This window comes from Nicotiana tomentosiformis, chromosome 2 (genome assembly GCF_000390325.3).
Source record: "Nicotiana tomentosiformis chromosome 2, ASM39032v3, whole genome shotgun sequence".
NCBI lineage: Eukaryota > Viridiplantae > Streptophyta > Magnoliopsida > Solanales > Solanaceae > Nicotiana > Nicotiana tomentosiformis.
This window is the reverse complement of record NC_090813.1, coordinates 47567136-47578863: the sequence shown is the minus strand read 5'-3', so window position 1 is coordinate 47578863 and position 11728 is coordinate 47567136. Positions and strand designations below refer to the sequence as shown.

The window sequence follows — 11728 nt, the reverse complement described above, 5'->3', positions numbered from 1 at the left end:
TAGTCACATACAATGATATAAATACATTGTATTATGTACAAATTCACTCAAATACATTATATTTTTGCATAAATATATTTTTTTCTTGTATTTATGTATTTCTAAGGTTTGTATTTTTTCAATACAGCTGAATACATCTGTATTCATGCATGAATACAATATATAAATATTGAAATACACTAAATACAAACATTAAAATAGAACAAAATATAAACAGTGAATACATTTAATTTTAAAATACAGTGAATACAAATAGAAATACAGTGAATACAACCAATGAAATATACTGAATACATCGATAATAACATGTATTAGGAATAACTAAAATACTGTTAATACAAATACATTTGAATACATTGTATATAAAATAGAGAATATAGTAAATACAAATATTGAATCTAATGAATGCAACAGTAAAATAAATAAATTAAAACACACTAAATACAAAAGTTATATACAACTGAAAAATTATTCTAATTAATTAGGTTGATAATGAGGCATGTTAGAATTAATTTTATTGAGTTATATTAGGAGTGTATCACGCTAATTGATATTATTTCTGTTATTAGATAGCTGGACATACCTATTTTTAAGGTGATTGTCGTTACTGTATTCATGAATACATGGTGCGAATACATGTGAATAAATGCGCGTACAGCTGGACTGCCCTGAGTTTAGGCCCTTTTATTGTTGTATTCATGAATACAGTATCGCGAATACATGTGAATACATGCGCGTACAGCTGGACTGCACTGATTTTAGGCGCTTTTTGTTGTTGTATTCATGAATACATGGCGCGAATACATGCGCGTATTGCTGGATTGCCCTGATTTTTAGGTACTTTTTGCTGTCTGTATTCATGAATACAGCAGCGCGAATACACTACTGTAATAACTTAATAGTAACTATAGAAAGTTAATAGTTACTAATCAACAGTGATTTCTAAAAATTTCTCATATTTATATTTAAAAGACACAATTTCAAAAAAAAATATTAAATTGCGAAGTCTGCGTCTAAAAATTCAATTGAGCTTTGAATTTTCAACGTACAACAGATTTGCATATTTTATGTGGGCTAATAAAGTGTTAGCAAGCTAGCTGAAAGAAGTCTAGTCTTACCTACATTATTAGTAGCTACCCCTAGAGAGTACAATTAGCAAATTGGGCCGAGCTAAAGATGAATTTTCAGGCCTTATCCTGGTTCATAGTCCTGTCAGTGGCAACTCTACCCGAGAATCCATCTTTATCTCTTTATTATTGCTGTCTTGATCCCTAAACTACCTACTATTGTTTTACCTAGCATTTGAACATAGAATTAATTGAAATTTAAAAATAAAAAAAATAAAAAAAATTAAAAGTTGAAGTTATGTGTAGATATATATTTTATTTGAAAAAAAGTTAAAATTTTATAAGTGAAAGAAAAAATTTCACTTAAAAACTGTCCTAAATCAGTTTTTGAAAACTTAAAATTTTTTAATTGTTTTCCCACATATTTCATAAACAAATAATGTTTTTAAAAAAAACTTTTTTGAACAACTGAAACCAAAATCTATAGTCAAAAGGGAGCAGTGTTAACAAATTATTCAAGTTTATCTCAATGAATTTAACTTATCGACATTAAGAGCGTACCAGTGTAAAAGTTATTTTATATTGTTAGTGTATACCGTATAGATATTAAACTTTATGTGAATTTAATAGTGAATATCTCTATGAATTCGGAGCCAGAGAGGATGAACACACACATACTTCTTCCTTCTCAACCCCATTTTTCTGTAAAGGAACTATCTTCTTCCTATATCCGCTTAAGACTGTCAATTTGAGTGATCCTCTAATATTAATTGTACATCAGTAGTAACCCGTCTTTAGAATAAACATAAGCTTAGACACTTATTCAATGGATTTAACTGCTGTAGATATTTAGATTTATCGATAATAACCCATGAAAATAGATTAAGACTTCCTTCTTTCGAGACAGTACATGTGCCTTTTCATAAAACAGACAAAAAAATTAAAATAAATAGACAAATATTACACAAAGCAAAAAACAAAAGAAGAGGAGAAAAAATCATGATACAAGTGAACAACGAATAGAGTAGTTTCAATTTTGAGTCTCTGGTTGATAGATTAATAGACATGGGCCTTTTGGTAATACTTATATGAATGGCTTAATTAGATGAAGCTAAATTTAGTTCAAGGGGATCATTACATCCTATAAAGTGAAATTTAAGCTTTTGTTTGCTGTATCTCGAAAGACGTCTAAAAAGAAGACATCAAAATATTCCAATAGAGATACTTCTAGATAGGCTGCTTTTTACTAGTAAAGGATACCAAAATTGTTCAATTTATAATGTACAACTGACGTAGAGGATAAATCAAAATAATTCACTAGAGATACTTCAATATAGGCTGCTTTTAACAAGTAATTAAATTAAAGGATACTATAATTGCTCAATGTAAAACTAACATATCTGTTGTACCTGATCTCACCATCTTTGTCGCCTGTTGGTATATATAAACATGCATTGAGAACAGGCTTTTACCTGGCTTTTGTTTTTAATACTAGTCTTAAATATAGATTAGTTCGGAGAAGTAACATGATGAGTTAAAAGAGCCTTTAATCTCTACATATATAGCTAACCTATTTTCTATTTATTTGTTTTAACAGAGTGTTAACGGATAGTTCTGAACCGTACCTAAGCTTTTCTCTTTAATGCTTTTCCGAGGTGAAAGCCAAAAATTTAAAGAAAAGGGTCATGACCTGTTTGGCCAAATTGCAAAAATCAACTTAGTTTGAGAAGTGTTTTTTTCCTCAAAAATATCTTTCTTAAAAGTATAGTTTGTGTTTGACTAATTTATTTAAAAAATATTTTTAAGCAGTAATTAGTGTTTGACCAAACTTTTAAAAATTATTTTTAAATATATTTTTCTCAAAAATATTTTTCAAGAAAAAATTTTTGGGGAAAAACTATTTTTTTTCTAGTATTCCAAAACTGTTTCTGAAGAGACACTTTTCTTTTTTTTAATTGGAGAAGCTTGGGCTATTAGTCCCATTAGAATCTGAAAGATTTCTGTCGAGAGATCTTCCCTTCCTTCAATGTTGAGGAGTTGGTGCCCAAAATCCAAGAGTCACAAAGCAGTCCTGCCCATCCATGTAATACCCAACGGAATAAACACTTGTATCTGACACAACCGAACCCCTCCCCCCAGGCCCCACTATAATTGTAGTCATGTATGTTTCCAGAAAATAAAAGGCAAAGGACCAAATATACCTTTCTATTTTCAAAAATGAGCTAACAATACCCCTCGTTATACTATTGGGTTATTTATACCCCTACAGTAATACTTTGGATTCAAATATACCCCTCATTTAAACGGAGGGACACGTGTCATCGTCATGTTGGTCAATTTTAAATATCTACTAATTAATTAAAAAGACCTATTATCCATACCCGAAAAATAATTTTTTTTTTCTTGTAAAAACTGGAACAAACTAAAAAAACCTTTTTACTAAAAACTGAAAAAAACGAAAAAAAAAAAAAAATTCAGTTTTTACAAAAAACTGAAAAATATTTTCTAAAATAATATTTTTGTAAAAACTGAAAAAAAAAACTGAAAAGCAATTCTCTAAAGGAATTAAAAACTGAAAAAAACTGAAATATTTTTAACTAAAAACTGAAAAAAAATATTTATTTTTTCAGTTTTTACAAAAATACTGCTTTAGAAATTTGCTTTTTAGTTTTTTTTCAGTTTTTACAAAAATATAGTTTTAGAAAATATTTTCCAGCTTTTTTTAAAGCAGATTTTTTGTAAAAACTGGAAAAAAAATATTTTTGTTTTTTCAGTTTTTATTAAAAAAATTCAGTTTTTACAAAAAAGATTGCTTTAGAAAATTAATTTTCAGTTTCTTCTTTTTTTCAGTTTTTTCAAAAACATTGTTTTAGAAAATATTTTTCAGTTTTTTCTAAAGCAGGTTTTTTGTAAAAACTGGAAAAAAAAAATATTCGTTTTTTTCAGTTTTTAGTAAAAATAATTTCAGTTTTTTCCAGTTTTTACAAAAAAAAATTACTTTAAAAAATTACTTTTCGGGTATGATTAATGACTTTTTAATTAATTAGAAGATATTTAGAATTGACCAACAGGATGATGACACGTATCCCTCCGTTTAAATTAGGGGTATATTTGAACCCAAAGTATGACTGCAGGGGTATAGATAACCCAATAGTATAACGAGGGGTATTCTTAGACCATTTTTAAAAGTAGTAGGGTATATTTGGCCATTTGCCGAAAAATAAATTTATTGAGTGGATTTTCTTTTTTTTTTTTTTGGAATAAGGAATCCTTCAGAATATAAAAGAATATGAAGACTCTATACAGTATTCAAGTACACATTCAACCCTCAGTGATAAGTCACTCATAATATGTGTCATTCATGCAAGCCGGCGAGATATTAAAAAGAATTCGCACAAGGCAGCAAACTTGCTTACAAGGATGAATAGCCACAAATAGCGATTTTTGAATTTCACATTCTAAGTTCCTACCTAGCACTTGGCTATTTTTCTTTCTGCATATAGATATATATACGGTATATGGGTATTGACTTCAACCACCCTTTTAGCTTCCTGAAAATAGGTCCATCCGGGAGGTTTGGTATCCGGATTGGTTAGCAAACTTAGTAGTAGTAGTCCCTAAAAAGGTGAATAAATTAAGAATCTGTGTAGACTATAAAGAGTTGAACAAGGCATGCCCCAAGGACTCTTTCCCTCTACCAAACAACAATTGCATGATCAATGCAACGGCCGATCACGAGATCCTCAGTTTTCTCGACGCCTATTTTGGGTACAACCAAATTCGGATGGACCCGGACGATCAGGAAAAAATGTCCTTCATCACCAAATACGGTACCTACTGCTATAACGTGATATCATTCGGACTAAAAATCGTCGGTGTCACTTACCAAGGTCTAGTAAATCGGATGTTCGGAGAGCAAATAGGAAAATCAATGGAGGTTTACATTAACGATATGTTGGTTAAGCCCCTGTGAGTAGAGGACCATTTGAAACATTTGCAGGAAACCTTCAACATATTGAAGAAATACAATATGAAGCTGAACTCGGAGAAATGCGCATTCGGAGTCAGGTATAGGAAATTCCTTGGATTCATGGTGTCCAACCAGGGAATCGAGATTAATCCCGATAAGATTAAGGCCATCGATGACAAAACCGTTGTGAATAATGTCAAGGCCGTTCAAAGGTTAACCGGGCGCATAGCCGCTTTGGGTCGATTCATCTCAAGGTCCTCTGACAAGAGCCATCGGTTCTTTTCACTATTAAAGAAGAAGAAGAAGAAGAACTTCTCATGGACCCCGGAGTGCCAGCAAGCCCTAGAGGAACTCAAGCGGTACCTCTCAAGCCCACATTTGCTTTATACTCCGAAGCCAGATAAACAGTTGTACTTGTACTTAGCTGTATCCGAGGTAGTAGTAAGTGGAGTCCTAGTCCGGGAAGAGGAAGGTATGTAATTTCCTATCTATTATGTTAACAAAACTCTAGGCGAGGCCGAAACTAGGTAATCCTCACCTAGAAAAATTGGCACTCGCTTTGCTAGCGCCTCTAGGAAGCTAAAATCGTATTTTCAATGCCATCATGTATGTGTTGTGACTACTTACCCCTTAAGAAACATAATGCATAAGCCCGAGCTCTCGGGACGATTGGCCACATGGGCCGTGGAGATCAGCGGGTACGACATCGAATATCGACCCCAAACCGCTATCGAGTCTCATATTTTGGCGGACTTCGTGGCCGACTTCACGTCGGCCCTAATTCCTGAGGTCGAGAAGGAGTTGTTGTTGAACTCGGGGACCTCTTCCGAAATCTGGACTCTCTTTACGAACGGTGCCTCGAATGTAAAGGGGTCCGGACTTGGCATCGTACTAAAACTACCGACGAGTAATGTAGTTAGGCAATCTATTAGAATTGTAAAACTGACTAACAACGAGGCCGAGTATGAGGCCATAATTGCAGGTCTTGAACTGGTTAAAAACATTGGGGCTGAGGTGGTCGAAGCTAAGTGTGATTCCCTCGTTGTGGTGAACCAAGTCAATGGAACGTTCGAAGTCAAAGAGGAACGAATGCGAAGATACCATGATAAACTACAGGTAACGTTACATCGGTTCAGGGAATGGACTTTATAACATGTACCTCGGGATCAAAACAGCGAGACCGACACTATTGCTAACTTGGGATCGTCGATCGACGACGACGAATTCAACTCGGGAACGATCGTATAACTCATGAAATCGGTAGTGGGGGAAGGCCATGCCAAGACAAATTCGTAGGTACTTGGTAGGAAAACTATCATTTTTTTTTGTTCCTCTTCAATGATCTGAAATTTTTGCGAGGAGCTCTGTTCGAGAGGAAGCACTGGCTCTTTTCAAAATTGACCTTTTGGCCTTTACAACATTACAATCAGCTTCTTACTTCTTTCCAGAAAGCTTTTCTGCTTCTTAAGATTCTGTTTATGACAAGATTAACCTGGGACTAGAGAAACAAATACATAGATTACCTGAAGACCGAAAAACTTCCCTCGGATCCTAAATAATCGAGAGCTCTGGATACGAAGGCGGCCCGGTTCAGCTTATCTGAAGACGGTACCCTATTTAGAAGAGCATTCGGTAGCCCACTCGCTATATGTCTAGTGCCGGGATACATCAAGTATGTTTTAAGGGAAGTCCATGAGGGCACCTGCGGGAACTATTCAGGCACCGAGTGATTGGTTCAGAAGATAATTAGAGCCGACTACTACTGGATCGATATGGAAAAAGACGCAAAGAAGTTCGTGCGAAAATGCAATGAATGTCAGAGGTATGCTCCGATGATCCATCAGCTCGGGGAACCGCTACATTTGGTCTTGTCACCCTAGTCGTTCATGAAATGGGGAATGGACATTGTTAGTCCACAGTAAAGGGTGAATTTGGCCGATACATACCTCGTACCTCTTGCAGAAGTTTATGATGATCGGATCCACCGGGCCCAGAGTAAAGGGATAAGTGTAGACACTTAGGTATCCTTCAACGTGTGTAGTAATGGACTCCTTAGAGTCGGGGAGCACTATGTCTTTATCGGTCCAGTTACAGTCTTTTCAGACTGAGGGGGGATCGTCTTCGGTGATCGAGCAAATAAATCTCGATGCCTCCTCACGTCGACCCTGCACCGAGGAGAGTTTTGCGACCTTAAAGTCATCAGCAACCGAACAACTCCCAGGAATGAACATCTTCAAGGTAGGTTTAGGAGCCGGTTCATCGATGACCACGTTAGCAGCGGATCTCCCGAGGTCGACCACATCGAAAATAGTATTATTGGTTCCGGCAGTCATTTGGGAGGTAGAAGCAACCTTTTGGGAAACGGATTTTGAGGTTTTTGCCATTGTTATAAGGGAAAGCTTCAAGGAGATAGAAAAGGTTAAAAGTTGGAAGCTCAGATGTGTTGGTTTGAGTGGATGATGAGTAAAATTTTCAAAGGAACCTCGAATAATGAAGGTAAAAATGCTAGAATGTGAAAAAGAGTAGTGAAATCCTAAGGTTACGAGGGTAGATGGTTTGATGTAAAGTAAAAAAATGAATAAAAAGGGGGTTATTTATAGTGGTTTCGCGACGTTTCGCCTCTAGGGATAGCCGACAGGCGACTGACGCGCATTTAATGCCATTATGACATGACTGACGAGACGTTTTCAGGATTTTTATCGTTTATGTCATGGTGTATTGAAGAATGAATCGGGATACTCATGTCGTTTCTCGTCATCTTGCTTTTCGAGAAATGAGGGGACTTTGTATACGGATAAAAAACTGAGCTCATGATACACTTTGGCCTCCAACAAGGTTAAACGAGCTTGAAATATGATTGTGAAGGATCGGAATCGAAGCAAGGGTCTCATCTAATCAGTGTCCGGTGGCTAATTGTCTACCCTCGAGAATATCGGGGTCATAATTCGAGATCGATCTAAATACTAAGAGACTTCGGAGAACATTATCGGGCAATCAAGCACGACCAATAGAAGGCCGTAATATCAACGACCGGACGGATATCATGGCGCAAATCTCGGCACGTATCGATGTAGAACCAGCAATCAGTTAAACAGAAGACTTTTTACCTTTTATAAAGTTGTACTTAGAGTAGGATTCTTCTACTATATAAAAGAGGGTCTAATAATTCATTAAACACATTGTAACATGCATTCCAAGACAATATATTATTATTTTGTCTGTTATTCTAAGCTTTTTCTTTCATTCATCAATATTGCCCACCGTGAGCCCGGATTGAGGGTGAATATTTCAATAAAGCTGGAATCATCCTCCTCGCGTGGTTTGAATTTTTTGCATTTCTATTTATTCATTCTAACCCAATTTATTGTTTTGTATCAAACTAATCTGTGTATCCTTAAAATCAGTTACAAATTTAATTGTTATCCGATTTAGAACATCAATTTTATATAATGCATGTGTTGAAATGAAATACCACTTGAATTTGCTTTATCTATAGCCTGTTTGGCCAAACTTCTAAAATATGCTTATTTTGATAAGTATTTTTTCCAAAAATATTTTTTTTAAAAGTACTTTCGGCGAAAATCAGCCTGTGTTTGGCTAATCAATTTGAAAAATACTTTTGAGCGGTAATTAGTGTTTGATCAAACTTTTAAAAAGTGTTTCTAAGTGTATTTTTTTCAAAAGTGCTTTTTAAAAAAGTGATTCTCGGAAGCTACTTTTTTCTGATTCTTAGAAACTGCTTATGTTTCTACTCAAAAATACTTTTTTTCATTCAAAAAGCTTGGTCAAACACTTCTATTTTTTTAAAAAAAGTATTTTTGACAAAAAAGTACTTTTGGCCAAGAAAAAAGTTTGGCCAAACAAGTTATTAGTGCTTTCTTCATTTGTTTTCTTTTTTATATTTTTGTTTGGCAGGGAACCTTGTGTCCCCTTGGATTTGGAACTCTTACCGTTTTGTTCCTATTTCTTTAAGGGGTCGTTTAGTTTGGATACGGCTTATACGGGGATAAGTTATGTTGGGATAAGTTATGCTGGGATTAGTTATGCTGAGATTAGTTATCCTGGTATTATTTTTTATCTACTGTTTTAGTATGTTGTATTAAAATGATAATTGCATAATTTCTAAGAAGAAGGTATAAGTTATCCCGACATTAATTACCCCACCCCCTACAATGTATAAGTTATTCCGGTACTAATTTTAATTTCGGGATAACTTATACCAGATTTGCTAACCAAACAAAGTATTAAGGTGATATTAAAATTTTATACCAACATTATATCTACTTATACCTCGTGCCAAACAACCCTAAGTGTTGAAATGTGTTTGTGTTATAACTACTTTTTCTAACAAATTCATATTTAACAATAACTTCAACCCAAATTCTTATGACGTGACTTTAATGAATTATGATTGATATAGCCACTTAGTAATCCTGGAAGTAGTTCACTAGCTAGGTTGTTGCATTTCGTAAAACAAGGAAATAAATTTTACTAAATTAAGACGAGTCCTCTTTTTTTCTTCCCAACCGTATTACCAGTTCAAATCAAATGGCTTTATTTAGATGATTTCAGTGGCTTCATTCTTCATCCTCTTCTCTTCTTCTCCCAACTTGGTACTTTTAAGGTGACTTTAGAGAAATGTTAGTACTCTCACCGCCAAAGCGTTACATATTTAGGCGCGTGGATTATCGTACCATTTCGACATGACAATACAAAAGCAGACATCACCATTTTGTGACTTGTATTTGCCTCCCCTCCGTCGAGATTGCGTCTAAGGGCTGGTTGGTTGTGAGGAATTTTTGTGTCTCTTTTTATTGTTAGTGCTAGTACTAGAAAGAAAGTAGTAGCCAGAAGTTAAGAGTACATTCTAAATTCGTTTTCTCAATAAAGTTTTCCCCTTTTTACTCTTTCTTCTCTGCTTCTCCAAAAATGTGGTCATCAACCAGTAGCAGCAGGGGCATTTCATCTTCTTCTTCTTCCAAATCATCATCTTCTACTACTTCTTCTTCATCTCGTTCTCCATTTTCTCCTTCAAATCATCACCTAAATCCAAGACTTAAAACCATGGAAGAAGTTTGGAAAGACATTAATCTTTCTTCACTTCAAGACCATACTACTACTTACTCTAGAGATCATGATCATCATCAAACTGCTAATTTTGGTGGCATGATTTTACAAGATTTTTTAGCTCGGCCTTTTGCTACTGACCCTCAACCACCACCAGCAGCTTCTCCTGTTCCGGCTACTACTATGCTGAATTTGAACTCAGTTCCAGAGCTTCATTTCTTTAGTCAAAACTCAATGTTGCGCCCACCAACACCTATTTCTCAAGTCCCATTTGAGGGCTTGGCTTCTTCAGCTGCTAATGGAAGAAAAAGGATTCCTGAAATGGAGAATAATTCTGCAGGGGACAGGAGAAATAAAAGGATGATCAAGAACCGTGAGTCTGCTGCTAGATCAAGGGCTAGAAAGCAGGAAAGTAGCTAGCATTTTCTTTTAATCATATGTTGTTTTAAAAATGTTTTCTGTTGCGTTGCCGATTCTTAGCAATACACTATGTTCATTCGACTAAAGATGGGCATTGTCCCTTTATAATAACAATAAAAAACAGAAGAGGACATTACATATAAAAAAAAAACATTCAAGGGCATGAACATTTTGTACATTGCACGTGGATGAATCTAGTTATTCTTAAATCTTTGCTCCTCCTTTTCTTTATACATGTCTTCTTGGTTTTGAAAATAAGTTTGAGTTTTCTCTCTTATTTTTGTCTCATTCGATCTTTCTCCATACTTGCAGGCTTATATGAACGAGTTGGAACTGGAAGTTGCCCATTTATTAGAAGAAAATGCGAGGCTCAAGAAACAGCAGCAACAGGTCCTTTATTTTTACCATGATTTGCTTTACATTTACTGACATTATTCATTATGTTTACAACTAGTGATTTCTTTAATTAGAAAACAGAAATATAACAGACTCATCATTTTAACTTGTTGTTCTCTTTCATATGGCCAGTTACGCTTAGAAGCAGCTGTTCAAGTTCCCAAAAAGAAGTCTCTCTATCGGACGTCAACAGCTCCATTTTGAGAAACCTCAGAGGAAGTTTGAGAAAAAGTCTACTACTTTAGTAAATTTTAGAAGACTTAATTGTCAAGTGCTAATTCTACCCTATTGCTACTACTATTAAAAACTATTTCTGCTACTCTTCCCATTTGCCCTTTTTGTAAAATCAACTGTTATTTGATTGTGGCCTTGTGGGCCGGCCGATGAATATCTCTCTCTCCCCCTAAAAAGGAGAAATAGGTTGGGATTTAAGGAAAGTATAGGGCAATTCAAATGGGAAGACGGTTTAGTCTTTTATGGCAATGAAAAATAGCACCAGCAAACAAGCTGGAATTTTTATTTCCCTCTTTTGTGAGTCCTCTCCATATCATATTTGGCGCTTGTAGTTTGGACCATTTCTGTCCCTCTGCATTCATTTCTTCCAACTACCTCTAGTTTTCTAAAGTAGGCATGACCTTTTATCTGTGCCTACCTAGTTTTTATTTTAAAGTAGTTTCGAGTAGCTTATCACAATAGATTTTTTATTTCTTCGTACTTAACTTAAGCTTTCGAGTTTGAAGAAAAATATTCTACTTAGTAGAAAGCATTTTTATTAATTTTGAATATGGGATACAAAAATAAAGTAAAG

At 34.8% G+C, this 11728-nt stretch overlaps 1 protein-coding gene across 1 annotated transcript; it reads left to right on the top strand.

The window, feature by feature from the left end:
• Positions 1–9622: 9622 nt before the first annotated feature.
• On the top strand, positions 9623–11500 carry LOC104104617 (protein FD). Its single transcript, XM_070193101.1, has 3 exons — positions 9623–10508; positions 10833–10914; positions 11053–11500. The coding sequence occupies exons 1-3, from the start codon at positions 9967–9969 to the stop codon at positions 11122–11124; spliced, it is 696 nt and encodes a 231-aa protein (XP_070049202.1). The 5' UTR covers positions 9623–9966; the 3' UTR covers positions 11125–11500.
• The last annotated feature ends 228 nt before the right edge of the window (positions 11501–11728 follow it).

Bases quoted from the DNA above. Each gene is read 5' to 3' on its own strand.
- LOC104104617 (XM_070193101.1), top strand. From the start codon at position 9,967: ATGTGGTCATCAACCAGTAGCAGCAGGGGCATTTCATCTTCTTCTTCT. The intron at 10,509-10,832 runs GCAGGAAAGTAG...TTCTCCATACTT, and splicing joins GCTAGATCAAGGGCTAGAAA to GCAGGCTTATATGAACGAGT. The intron at 10,915-11,052 runs GTCCTTTATTTT...TCATATGGCCAG, and splicing joins TCAAGAAACAGCAGCAACAG to TTACGCTTAGAAGCAGCTGT.